The sequence below is a fragment of the Mizuhopecten yessoensis genome, unplaced genomic scaffold (genome assembly GCF_002113885.1).
Source record: "Mizuhopecten yessoensis strain PY_sf001 unplaced genomic scaffold, ASM211388v2 scaffold10929, whole genome shotgun sequence".
NCBI lineage: Eukaryota > Metazoa > Mollusca > Bivalvia > Pectinida > Pectinidae > Mizuhopecten > Mizuhopecten yessoensis.
This window is the reverse complement of record NW_018408792.1, coordinates 332,057-347,092: the sequence shown is the minus strand read 5'-3', so window position 1 is coordinate 347,092 and position 15,036 is coordinate 332,057. Positions and strand designations below refer to the sequence as shown.

Sequence of the window (15,036 nt, the reverse complement as noted above, 5' to 3'; positions counted from 1 at the left end):
CCCTAGTCCTTTGTCTCCAACAAAACTTAATTTATTTAAACAAAATCAAAGAATTCAAAGATGATAGTATAACAAAAGGAACCGAGAAGACGTCAAAGTAAAAGGAAAGACATCAAGAACCCCCTCCCACAAACACCGACATCAGGTACTCCGGAATAGTTTTATACATTATATATAGCACTCGTCACGGTGTTTCCTGTCACATATTAAAAATGAAGAGGTCACCGAGTATCTAAGACAAGTGAAGACATGTTGAAGGAATGGAGACACCGAAATATCAGTTGTAAATTGTTTACTTTGTTCGCCTTTCTGCATCTTCAAACAAATGAAAGTTTTAAATAGGTGATTTCTTTCTTCGTTTTTCTAGTGGTTAATAGGAGCATCAGTTTTGAATCATGACATGATGGGAAACCGTATGCTTGACTCCGTCTTAACCGAATTGATACCTTTCATATTCTACTGACTCAACAGATACTTGTATTGTTAGAGTTAGCATTTAGCTACTGTAGATCTGTGAAACCAATTAACCATATATATATATATAAAAGATGATGAATTCCTACTCTTTTGTCTATCTTTTCGTGGTTTAAATACATTTGTAGAATGACGTCAGTAGCTTCATTTTAAGATTTTGTTTGTAACAATGAATTACCTTGGTGTGTCAATAAGCATTTAAGCATATATGCTATATGCTTTATATAATATCTGATATGTTATATTAAATTCTTAAGAATATGAAGGCTTTTTCATCACCATTAAACAAAATACAATCTCCCTCAATTCCTGCTTATATCTACATAATACACAGTTCTTTGTTCATACACAGCTCATGGCTAATACATGGTCGGTATATTTCCACGAAATTTAGTTCCAGAGAAAAAAATGTCTTATTTTTACATAACTTATTACAGTGAAAAACCACTTCCTTTGCAAATCTTTAAAATAATGAACCAAATAAAAATACTTTTTGACAATGCTTTAATTCAAAGTTTAATAATAAGGTTAAACAAACAGTATATATACAAGCATCTGTTAAAAAAAGAAAAAGAAATAGTTTTCAATTTGGTAATTACTGATGGAATTTCTATATTAGCATGTGAATAAAAGCTAATGACGACAATACAGCCAGTGCATTGAATAATACTTTTGCTTCCACAGAAATATATCATTAATAAGCACAAAAAGATACAAAATGTCACATTATGATACTACTTTAACTTAAAAAAAATAATAGAACATGTTTTGTTGCATTTATAATATCACAGCAAACGGAGTAAAACTATCACAGAGATACATGTTTATAGATAATTAAAGAACATGAAACCTTTTCGCACTGCATACATCTTTTAATTTTCTTTATAGTTTAAATTTCATAAAAATGTTAACGATAAGATAAAAAAAATTGCGGGCGTTTAAAGAGGATTTATTCTAGAAAATAAATTACATAATTATAAACGAATTAAAAATTAAATTTAACTATTTGGGGACGGAATTAGGTATGGATAATTAATCCAAATAGTGTACATTTTAACGATGCACCAACGTATGTTAGTTGACTATAATATAAACAGGAAATCAGTTATGCAAGGCAATATTTCAATTAAAAGTGTTAATATATATAAATCTTTATAACATCCTTTTTAAGGGTACAGAAAACATTAGGATTGTCCCATTAAAGGTTTTGATTTTCCTCGTATTCGCCAGTCATAACGACTTAAAAGTACAAGGATTCAGCAAATATGCCATCTATGCCGATTTCATACATTTTCTTATTATTGAATTAAAGATTAATATTGTTCAATTAAATACACGTGCATTACATTGAGCCTATAGTATCCAAGTTAAACACTTGCATTATAAATCTAATAGCGTTAAATATATCCCTTGCATTACATTATAGGGATCAAATTATCTATATGTTAATTGCATTGACTTATCATCCGGACCGATGCAGTTTATGTTTAGCACATTACATTATTAGCATAATCGGACTGTTCATATCGAATAATATGAATGGATGCAAATCCTCGCATCCTTAATGTTGTATACTTAATAGGTTCAATTATAGAAAAAAACGGCACATGGGATAAACAATGAGTCTAAATATCAAATTTGTTCTACCACTGATCACTTATGTTTACGGTAATTTAGTTGTGTTAGATCTGCAAGACATATAGTTCACGAAAACCTCAATAATTTAAAATATCATAATTAACGAATTAATTTAGCATGTATAACTCATTGGGTACATTTTGTTTTGTTCTGTTTCTGATTGTGTTAGTTTTACCCAACAGTTTAATGAGTTATGTTGATCAAGCTGTCAGCTGAGACACTGATGTGTATGTAATCCTAGGCTGAATGTACCGCAATAAAATAACTACAACATTACTAATTTGATACAGCATTAACGATTCCCAATCCAATTTAACAAGTTAAAATAATGTTCTTAGAAACAAATGCAAGATTCTGGTAGATTTTTGTTTATTATAGCGCATTGCGTACATAATGGCAGCGACGTCGGAAAATAAATAAATAACCGACAAAACGAAAAAAGGAAAAGTCAATTTAACAAGGGCAATTTTAATTTTAATTTTGAAATAGTTACCTCAGGCAAATTGTGTAAAATTTGAAAGCTACTGATTGATCACTAACAAAAAAAAAAAAATGGATATATTTTTAGGAGGACAAAAGAAAAACAATACACAATGGATACTGTAACTCATCTACAAATTTAAGACTACGTATCAAATCTATATTGTTATGGTACTGTAACAAACACACAAACTCCAGAAATGTATCAAAGCTACATACATTGGATACTGTTAAAATCAAACGTCAGTTTACTCAAAAGGGTACATTTGTTGTAAAGCCGCCCCAGAAATTGACGTACAATACATCTAACGTATGTTTATGTTTGTAATTTTCACTTAATGTTACTTTTATCTCAATTAAACTGTACATAGTCATAGACTGCTGATTATGGTTACACGGACAGTTTTATTTTATCAATGAATACGAACATATTACTTTCGGATTTTTTTGTGCCATATGACGCTTTTTACTTTCATATCAGTTAAAAACATATTTTATCCTTATCAAAATTAATGCTAAATTCGAGAACAGATTTGACCGGAATTGTTTTTGAATCCAAAATTATTGAATTGTTGGTAATTTTCTTCTAATATTGATCGTGTATCCTCCAATATTGGCAAAAACACCAAAATGTCTCTTTCAGAGTGCAGTTACATGATAAATTTCTGTGAAAAATGAGAATTGATATAAGGGTATAAAGTTCCTTAATATTTTATTTAAAATGTCCCCTTTTAGGTACAATTGCGTTATATGGACTGGATACTGAGAAAAATCTATATTTACTTCATACTGTGACAAATAAATATCAACAGAATACTTCATCAACTGTATCTATATTTGTGAACCTGAAATATTTAACTCTTGAAATATTTACTGTAATGTATTTGTGAACCTGAAATATTTAACTCTTAAAATATTTACTATAATGTATTTGTGAGCCTGAAATATATATAACCCGTGTCACATTTACTCCTATGTTTTTATGGGCCGGATTTCATGAAATATTTACGGTTATTTATTTATTGACGTATCATGCTTTATATTATCACTATTGAAAATATCCAGAACATTACTGCACATTATATTAACCCTTAATACGTTCATATTCCTTTCTTTAAAGCATATAGTTGATTGACTCGTTCCTGATGATTTGAAGCAGCGAAAGAACACACACAAACACACACATATCTAGAGCCTACTTCTATGATAAAGCGTTAGAAATATGTATCCTTCTTAATAACCTAAAAGTTGATATATCACGAAATCTGAATGATTTGCTTAAATATTGAGACTTGAAGATATAACATATAGTCCGGGGACATTCCAAGTTCACTCATCAGAGCGGTAACGAATGCACATGACCAGTACTTTAGTGCTGTTCTTTGGTTGTTGCTGGTGCGGCGCTGTTCCAATCAGATGGGATGTTGCTCGATGGTGCAAAAGGTTCCGATGAATTCCCTGGTTGTACTATTGGTGCAGTCGAGTGATAGTCTGGAGGAGGGTAGGCCTGTGGTGGGTTGGCCTGTTGAGTTAAGGCCTGGGGCGCCTGGTGACCCTGCTGCGGTAAGTAGCCATACGTCTGTTCTGGCATCTGCTGTTGCATGGGGATGTTCATACTATTGCTCACTGCATATAAATAAAATATCATTACACAACAGCAACTGTCACTTATAATTACAATGAGATATCTTTTTCTTTAACTCTAAAATATCTACCATTTTTTAGTGAACATCGTCATGCACTTAGCAAAAGTGTTCAAAATGGAATATGCATACATAGTGATTGCCGTTGAATTGTCTTTTCGCGAGGTGTTCCGATGAGTCTATACTATTTCGTTGATTTGGGAGGCAGACGAATAAGGATGTTTATGATCAGAAAAATGTTTTTTTTCGTTTTTTCGGAACACAATAATGTTTTGTATTATCACTAATAATAAAATACATGGAAACGAAAATTTATATAATGATCGGCATTTCTTTTCATTTTCATGCTGGTATGAACGCAAATCGATTACATGCATACTCTATAAAGGCTTCATGGTGATGGCGGCCTTCATTGTGATATGTTTATAACTAGTTACATGTATGTGATGGCGGGCTTCATTGTTATATGTATATAACTAGTTACATGTATGGTGATGGCGGGCTTCATTGTAATATGTATGTTACCAGTTACATGTATGGTGAGGTTTGGCTTCATTGTAATATTTATGTTACCAGTTACATGCATGGTGATGGCGGCCTTCATTGTAATATATATGTAACTAGTTGCATGTATGGAGATGGCTGGCTTCATTGTTATATATATGTACCTAGTTGCATGTATGGTGATGGCGGCCTTCATTGTAATATGTATGTTACCAGTTACATGTATGGTGATGGCGGGCTTCATTGTAATACATATGTAACTAGTTGCATGTATGGTGATGGCGGGCTTCATTGTAATATGTATGTTACCAGTTACATGTATGGTGATGGCTGGTTTCATTGTTATAGGTATGTAACTAGTTTGCATAAATATCGGCATGTACATTGAAAACCTCAGTTCAATCCTTATAGTTACATTCTAAATTGTGTGTCATTCTTGACTTTAACAATGATATTCACTTATATTTTCGGTATTTTAGTATCTGTGTCGTCATTGCAAACGAGAGTCCCGTTACAGCCTAACGTCACCAAAATGTTCATCCAGGCTGACCTAATTTCTTATGGTAATGCTTATGGAGAAACTTGTAGTGGACATGTAAATGTATTTAAATACAGTACATCACATACCTATAGCAACACCCTGTGGCCCAGTTGGTGCGGGGACTACCATGACACGGCCAACTTTGTTTTTGTTTATATGCTTGCAGCAACAGCATATCCCAATAACCATCACTACAAAGAAGACCACACTTCCGATAGTAGATCCAACGACTACAGCAGTCCTGTCAACAGAAAAAGCGCTTTCGACATTATCGCTTTCTTCAATGAGAGATTCACTTTTGGGCTGGTTGCGATCACTCGATTAATGAAACAGTCTAAACGATGACGGAAAGCATGGTAACGGAATACTCTCCTGCTTTCACTGACGTACACAAAACTATTGTGACACTATTTGAAAAAATGCCTGGAAAGGGATTTAGATATACCTTCTGAATGATGAAATTCTTAAATTTGTCTATAAGTTATGCTTATAAATAGCACAATCATCCTACTTCCCTTTTATGGTCGTCTTACGGAAGAGAGTGTTGTCTTTAAGTTGTTTGATTAAGGAAGCGTCGCCTAAACGTCGTATTTTTCTATATAAAAATGCTTACCCTAAACCGGAGTATGTGGTGTAGGTGGACGAGGTACAGCATTTTCGGGAGGTAGTGTAACCACAGCAACCGGCGGAACAGTAGCCATAGTAAGTGTAGTAGTAGACGAAACCACCCAAGGAGGACGAGTAGCCATACTGACGTTCGTAGCAGATGCTACCTGAAGATATGTTTTCTGTCACAAATAAAGGTTTATGATATATTAGGGAAGATTATTTACAAATAATGTAACGTTTTTCATTTATATTAAAGTATTTGTGATATCGAGCGTAAAATCTTAAATCTCAGCCTTGGAAACTGATTTTAACAGGTGGGCCCACATGTAAGTATTTCTATGTCAGGTCCAGTACAAAGTACAACCAACGAGATATTTCGTTCTGTAAGTATCAATAAGTTGTTGAATCCTGTGACTTTGTATTAGCTATCTGTCCATTGTTAGCTCTCCGATGGTATATGACGTAGTACGGTCGTCTTTCATTTATTTCAAAACTGAAATAAACTGTTACCATGGCATTTTTTCACTAATACATTTTCTATTGAATCGAAAGTTCCGATAAAGAGATAAAGTGCGGTTGACTTTCAATGATCTCATGTTTCATCTAGTATCAGGAGGTCACAGAAACATACAAGTAGATAAAACACCTACAAGTCTTGAGGAAAAGAATCTACAATTGCGGAACTTGGAAAATATAAATATAAGTAAGGTAAGCATGTTTCAAAATCCTTTTCCATAATGCAGGCGAAAGTCAATTTGTTAAAGACAAACGCTTACGCTATACCAAATACAGTAGTTTTAGCTATCAAAAATTATTAAAGCTATCAAACCTAACACATATAGTATTAAACTATATCTTCTTGAGGTACTCTCGGCTCTGAATATTGCTAAGATGGGATAACTCCAAAGAGTATCGGAGAACATAGGCTGTTCATTATTGCGCGACAACGGGAAGCGGAAACAGCGACAGCTACAAAAAAACATTTAGAGTACACACACAAACTATGAGGATTGTTCAGGGAATCAGGTAACAGATGATAGATCTGTTGGACAACTTATAATACAGGATGAAACAAACCCGTATACAAAAGGCGCCAAATTATAAAATCATAGGTTTATGAGACTGCAATATATTTAATCGCCACGCATAGACTTAAACATTTTTATAACCATATCGTTAAATTTACGATCGTGGATGCTTAATTTGTTCCTACACTGCCAAAGAGTCATTAAATGTAATTCATAAATTGCTGAATTAAAGATTCAAGATAGGTTTCTAGCACTATCCGTTTAACAAAGTATGTTATATGAGGTCGTTATGCATAACATTAATTGTGCATGGTGGACAGGAATTAATTGAAGAAGCGATTAGTGACGTAATTCAAAATATGCAGTTTTGCAAGTTTATTTAATGAATTTGACAAAACTGATAACACTGCAAAAAGAACATAACCCTTTCATTTTGATTAGGATGGGAAAAGTGATGTAGAAATTTGTAAAATACAATTGTATAGCCTGTGCATTTTCACAATAATATATTACATGTATAGTATATTCATCGAAAATTTAGATAAAACATTGTACTGTTGATATATCGGGGTTTTTTTTTGCTGTAGTTTAATAACATAGTTTTAACGTTAAATACCTTTTAAAATCTCTAATTAATATGTCCTCTTGTACATGTAACGTTTTGTATAAAATCATAAGTTGATCATGTAATCTTTACTTAACAAGTTTTGAATAATCTTTTTAAGCATAGGCTTTCTGAGCATCCAAGATATTGACAAGCTACACAATGTACAATAAAACTGTAGTCAAATAGCATATCAATAATCTTTTACCTTATAAATTCCATATCTTTTTTCGCCTGTTTATTGAACGTTCGTTTTTATTTAAAACTTGACACATTATTACATGATATTAATTTGTATCAAAACAAAATTCTCTACTTTGTACCAAAATTCATATCGAATTACCGTTTTGTTCAACCTTCTCCACACACCCCCACACCCACACCCAACCCACCACTCTTTTTTTTCCTTTTTCATCTGAATACTCTAATGAAAGTGTTTTCACTTTTAAATTGATTCGATATTCTTTAGCTTGTGTAAAATTCATATGATAGATGTCGCATGCTGACGGTCAAACTTTCATAACAGGGTTTCGGGAGATGTTGGTTCATGAAGACATTTAGGAAGGTGTGTGTTTGCATTCTTGATCTTATTGGAAATTATTCGAAGTATTTGTGTCCCGTTTCGGTTATGCTCGTTTGTTTTATTATAGTTTTATTTTACCCAACCAGGTTCTTTCTTAAAGCACGTATCTTTTTGTCGTTTACTCTTCCGGATCACCTGGTCCGTATTCATAAATTATCTTCATGCTCAAACCCAGATTCACAGATGAATTGTTCATAAAATTCACATTTTTAAAATTATTTGGTGAACTTTAGAGAGGCTTGAAGCCAAATTATATTTTCAATTTACCTTGTTCTTTTTCAGTTAAATTTGTTTGTGATTAACGCAATTTTAAAAGTTGGTTTGAACACATAATTATTGCTTAAGTGGATAAAGATTATACGAAGACAGGCCCGGTCCTTTTCCCGTCATACTTTTTCAATGATCCCCGTGTAAATCTTTCCTTTGTTTTCTTTGACTTCGATATTCTCTTGTATCATTACATGGAGTAGATAATAGTAATCAGTAAATCAACAAATTGTCGTGAATCATAATTAATTTATTAAAACATTCCTGAATCTTATTGTCTAAATATACTACAGGGACTACTTATTCTGTATGCTTCGACCCATTGACGAATTGACATTGATTTCTGCATGACATATGTGACTCCAGCAATTGTGTATAGATACAATGTCGGCCCGCATAACGTAGTACATGTGCTGACATTGTTTCTAAACCACCCTCCTTGAGGCCGCGCTAAGGGTATTGTTCGTATGCTACTTTAAATGGCCATTCAAAATGTGCTGCATTTATGTTAATTGTAGCAAAAGGTTGTCTTTAAATAGTAATATTCTATAAATTAGATTTTGAAAATGAAACTATATTGTGTTTATTTGATTGTAATGCTGTTGCTAGGGCCTGCAATGGAAGGTACACGAAACACACACAAAGATGGCTTCATTTTATAAATTTGATAACAGAAACAGTGTGCCAAAATGAATGACACTGTGTCATATAGTTATTTCATCACAGTACTCATTGGTGATGCTAGGGGCATACTTGAAAATCAGAATTGTCTAACTACTGTTGAAACAGAGGGACAGGTACGTAAAAACCCTTGAATTGATCAATTTCAAATTAAGAGAAGTACTGGTTTATTTCAAATTCATTAATCTGTAAAGTTGGTATATCATGAACCGTGCCACTTCTCAAACAAGATAGCTGTGGCTATGACGGTTGCGCAAGTCTCGGGAACTAAAAAATCCACCCGCAGCGTCTACAATTGTAACACCTTGTATCGTGACAGATACACGTTATACACACACATACACACACAAGTGACTGTCCCTTTAACATGTAACACACACAAATACACACACAAGGGACTGTCCCTTTAACATGTAACACACACAAATACACACACAAGTGACTGTCCCTTTAACATGTGGTAATGGAAACAGTATACCAACAAGGTTACAGCGACGCGGTACATAACACGGCCGTCACATGTTGAATGAACAGTTGTTTTTATAGTTGAAATATATGTAATATTTATGTTAAATTGATGTTGAAGGAGATATAATTCAACATACCTGGTAAATCAATGATTCAATAAAACAGTAATAATGGAAATTATATTAATATTTTAGCGGATTGTTTTTAATATTTATTTTATTTTATATATTTTAGAGTTAATTTTAATTTAATTCATTATTTGTTTAACGAGTGTTACGGACAGTCCAAGGGCTTCTAGTCGCTTTCCTCACATTTAACAAACAAGTGAACGGTATTACATTTACATCATTAGCAAACAGTACAAAATACAGAAAATGCAAGTTGTTTAAAGTTAAAGTTTTTGTTCAAATCCAAGATGCTTCGACAGGTCCATGGCAATGCTTATGCATTTTGTGTTTTATATTCGAAGTTTTCGTAGATATAGTGCCAACGTTGGTAAAAATAATATTTATAGATATTGACTTAATTTATTAATATTTAAAAAAAAATAGTGAAACTATTACGACAGTCGATGTGCGTTGGGTTTCGATGTTATTAAACGCTTTAATAGCATCAAGATGAAACCTTCTATGCAATGCATCGTCTCAATGCATCAACCTGACAGTATTACATCAACTTGCATGAAAGAATAAAAAAAACCCGATTCATACAATTTTGGTCGCAAAATATCTTGTACATACTTATTTTTGCATACTTTTACTCCAGGTGAGGCTGCATTTAAAATGTTTACGGTATTATAATTTGTCTTTTATTAACATTGAAATAAAACATATGTATCAAACTAATTTGGTTCTCCTTTCCGGATACCCTACCAAAAAGCATTGAATCTACCGGCCGGTGACAATTAACAAAGTAACTCGTTATAAAGTACCTGAATGAATATTATCGTATAGATACCTAACGTAGGTTTTGATTTATTGTTCAATATAGATTGTGCAAAACATAGATCCGAGGTGTATACGATGCCTGTGTCTTCCGCGAGGAACGCGGTCAAGCAGTTAAATATATTCTCCGTTACTAAGTAATATCTGCTCTCATATTACAAGTCATGTCATTACAGCACGCACGTCACTTATTCTGTCTTTACATATTTCAGAGTTATCTTCTGTTGTGAGCAGGTATTGATTGTTACGTCATTGGTTTGTGTGAGAAAAATTACGTCGTTTTCTCAAAAATTGATGACGTTACAAATGACGCAACAATCAATACCTGCTCACAAGTCCAGATAACTCTGCGATACGAAAAGACGGAATAGTGTTGCTGCACAAATGTGCTGAGAAAAGTAAATTTCCTGCGTATATCAACAATCATACGTCATGAAATTGAAATAATAGTAAATCCAGAGAATATACGATGCTCGTCTTTGTATTAACACCTCGATGTGTGAATTATATGCGTGTATGAGTGTATGTGGATATTTGTGTTTTTGTGCCAGGTATGTTGGTCTATTTGCCTTCTTGCAATAGCGCAGATATTGTTGATACCAACTTTATAGTACTACCTCAGAATTACTGCGTAAAATGAGGCAAGACTTAAATAATCATGTCTCTTTTACTCCATCCCCTATCGCAAATAAAGAACAGATCATTATCATATTAATACTGTTAGCTTCATGCATAAAAGTGTACGCTGTGAATTTTAAAGCATAAATATTTTAAGTGGGAGCAACGTATAAACCAAACCTTCCATTGCATTGATTGATGTAAATAGTATTATCAGCAAATCTGGTTTTTTTTCTTTCTAAATACAGGGTGTCATGATATTTGGGTATGTGTAGGACAGTATTTCTGAAACAGGGTAATCTTTGATATTCTGAGGATTAACAAAGAAATTTCAAAATAAAAAAGAAGTTTAGCAAGTCAAGTTGACGAATTGATTCGTTGCATATTTGTAAACGACGTAAAGAATTCGATCGTAATCAAACGGAAATGCCGGCAAATGATCGAACAGCAATACTTTAAACGAGTTCAACTTGTTAATGTTCCATTTGTCTCCTATCTCTCTGTGGACAACCTCATTAGATATGAAACAAGTTTTCTAAGGAGGCTTCTATCTAATGACATTTTGACGTCTGTATCATGCTCTGATTTCAACCTATGAAATTCCAGTTTTCTGTGATGCTTAACGACGAGTATATCTTAACATATCACAGCTAACATGTGTGAAATAACAAACCGCCCTATCTAACTGTGATCATTTCGAGTCAAATAATTGTACATAACTTCCAATCTAACTGGGAACATTTCCAGTCAAACATCTGATCTCACAGAGAAAAACAAAACAAAATAAGATACACACGGCGCGACATAAACATAAATAGATACAAGCTGTGTAGACTAGGAAGGTAAATATGTCAGATAGAGCAAATGGCTCGCGTATAACTGTCATTCGATATATATTGTACATGTTATAAAGGGTATGGGCAATTGCCCGCAGAAATGTCTCAAAGCAGAAAAACATTCAATAGTTGAAAAGAATTCTCAGAACTCTTTTCAGAATGGTTTATTTATAGACCTTTCATACTATTCGCTGAAATTGTTTTGGGAGTTTGCCTGTGTGCTACTCAAGTACATTGCTCTTTACAGCTTAGTAAGGTACTTTAACAGCGAGCTACCACACATATAACTTGTAAGAACGAGGGTTTCTTTCACAGCAGATATAGATTATTATCACAGGAGATGTAGGTTATTGTCACAGTAGATGGAGGTTATTGTCACCGCAGATATAGGTTATTGTCAAATAGATGTAGGTTACTGTCACAGTATATGTAGGGTATTGTAACAGGAGATGTAGGTTATTGTCACAGCAGAAATAGGTTATTGTCACAGCAGATGGAGGCTATTGTCACAGCAGATGTAGGTTATTGTCACAGGAGATGTAGGTTATTGTCACAGTATATGTTGGTTATTGTCAGGGCAGACTTTATTTCATTGTTAAAGGAGATGTAGGTTATTGTCAAAGAAGATTAAGGTTATTGTCACAGCAAATGAAAGTTATTGTCACAGCAGAAGTAGGTTATTGTTACAGTTTATGTTGGTTATTGTCACAGCAGAGGTAGGATATTGTCACAGCAGAGGTAGGTTATTGTCACAGCAGAGGAAGGTTAATGTCACAGAAGATGTAGGTTATTATTACATAAGAGATGTAAGTTATTGTCACAATAGATATAGGTTATTGTCATAGTAGATGTAGGTTATTTTCACAGCAGATGTAGGTTATTGTCACAGCAGATTAGGGTTATTGTCACAGCAGATGTAGGTTATTGTCACAGTATATGTTGGTTATTGTCACAGCAGAGGTAGGTTATTGTCACAGTTTATGTTGGTTATTGTCACAGCAGAGGAAGGTTATTGTCACAGCAGATATAGGTTATTATTACATAAGATGTAAGTTATTGTCACAATAGATATAGGTTATTGTCATAGTAGATGTAGGTTATTTTCACAGCAGATGTAGGTTATTGTCACAGCAGATTAGGGTTATTGTCACAGCAGATGAAAGTTATTGTCACAGTAGATTAGGGTTATTGTCACAATAATTTATATTTGTTTTCAATAATTGTAAATATATGTGCAATATTTTATATTTTTATTCAATAATTGTAAATATATGTGCAATAACAACAATATATGTTCGAAAGAACAATCTCGATCCTAAAACGCTTCATTTGGAAACACTTCGGACAAAAGAAGTGACATTTGTTAGGTCTGCATATGTTTGATTGAATAATGACTACCATGTTAATGGTAATTCTTAAAGATCATTTTGAGTTAATAACACACATCAATTTGTCAGATCCAATTTGTTAATCATACATATATTTTTATTGCACACATATTTTTTGTTTTATTGAATACAAATATATTTTATTGAACAGATATTTTTCCGAACACAGCTACACGTATGAACACGTACACACATAAGCCCGCCCGCGTGCTAATATAACACGTCTTTCGACGGTCGTATGAAAATGAATTATCCTGCATCATACAGCTGTTTTACATGTTGCTTCTCGGAGACAAATACTAATATCTTTTTGTATTCGTACTTGCACAGATAAATTGATTTCATAAAAATGTTAACATAAAGGGAAGTTTTTTTTGTAACATTTATGAGGTCATAACAACCTTTGGTTCCAGGACATATTAACCAAGAATTACATAATACATTCCTTAATTTCTATTAAATTCACTGCATGTGTACATAACCTGTATAACTCATGTTTCATAGAAAAGTAGCAAGTGCATGTTATAAAATATTGATACAATTCATCAACACGATCTCAATATAATTTTACTAAACATCCACAAAGCAAATTGAAAACCTTGACTATATTTAAATCTGAAAGGGCTTGTTTGTTTTGCATGGCCTCATCATTGCTCATATAAGAAGATGTCATTTTGTGATGAAAAACAGAGATTTCAAATAATTAAATTGCACTTGTCACAAATACATTTATTTTCATTAAACGGCAGTATTCTTTATAGAAACACTGGCTATGTAGTGATTTACTGGATCATCAAAGTTGTATCATGTTTTTGAGTGAAAGACCAGTATTTACTTCAATATTGTTAAACAATGGAACATGGACAGAAACGACAGACCACTATATCGTTGAACAGATATTACCTTGGTAAGGAAAATACATGTAAACATGATCATTAGATCATAACATAACTGACCAATTTGGACACATCAGAACAGGGATCATCATATCAGGAAATATCAAAGAAACAATTAATTAACTCACCGCGGAACTGCAGCAGCACAATAAGTATAAACAATGCTCCACTACAGTACCCCATCGTGACGGCCACCCTTCACTACGTCTGTGTGGCTCTGTTCGGTAACTTTAAGATAGACTATCACGTGTAACATTGTTGCCTGGTAACTGGTTACATAATACGTCAGGCCTCGTTTGAAATCCTTTGTTATATTTTGTCAAATATTTAATTAGAAATAGTACTTATGTGACAAACTACATGAAATTAGCATCTCCTTTCCGGATACCCTTCAGAATAACATTCAAATTCTTTATTTCATGTTGAGCAAATTTTATAATAATAATAATAATAATAATATACAACATTTATTGGCGCCCTATATAATTTGTAAAATTACTTTAAAACGCTTTACAACATATAGATAACAGTAATGGTAATAATTGTGAAAACAAAAAACAAAGGCTTACAATCACTTTTATACATTTAAGCAAGCAATGTTCACATAATTGAACAGATAAAAGGGTGGTATTTACATAACGTCTTTTCAAAGATTCTAAAATGCAGACGTGAAGAGGTGAGTTTTGATGTCCCTCTTGAACTTGGCTAGGGTATTTGACTTTTAATTGAAGATGATAAGCTATTCTACAACGTGGCCGAAACCCTCCCAAAGCATCTGTTTCCGTTGGTCACAGTACGAGATTTTGCGACACACAACAAAGATTCTGTCTCCGA

At 33.2% G+C, this 15,036-nt stretch overlaps 1 protein-coding gene across 2 annotated transcripts; it reads right to left on the bottom strand.

The window, feature by feature from the left end:
- Positions 1–961: 961 nt before the first annotated feature.
- On the bottom strand, positions 962–14,444 carry LOC110463798. Of its 2 annotated transcripts, XM_021518661.1 has the most exons (5): positions 14,331–14,444; positions 5,894–6,068; positions 5,367–5,521; positions 4,084–4,218; positions 962–3,966 (listed from the first exon to the last, which is right to left on the bottom strand). In XM_021518661.1, the coding sequence occupies exons 1-5, from the start codon at positions 14,383–14,385 to the stop codon at positions 3,962–3,964; spliced, it is 525 nt and encodes a 174-aa protein (XP_021374336.1). In that variant the 5' UTR covers positions 14,386–14,444; the 3' UTR covers positions 962–3,961. The 2 variants fall into 2 exon arrangements, with proteins under 2 accessions (XP_021374336.1, XP_021374335.1); XM_021518660.1 differs by having other exon boundaries at positions 962–4,218.
- Between the last annotated feature and the right edge of the window lie 592 nt (positions 14,445–15,036).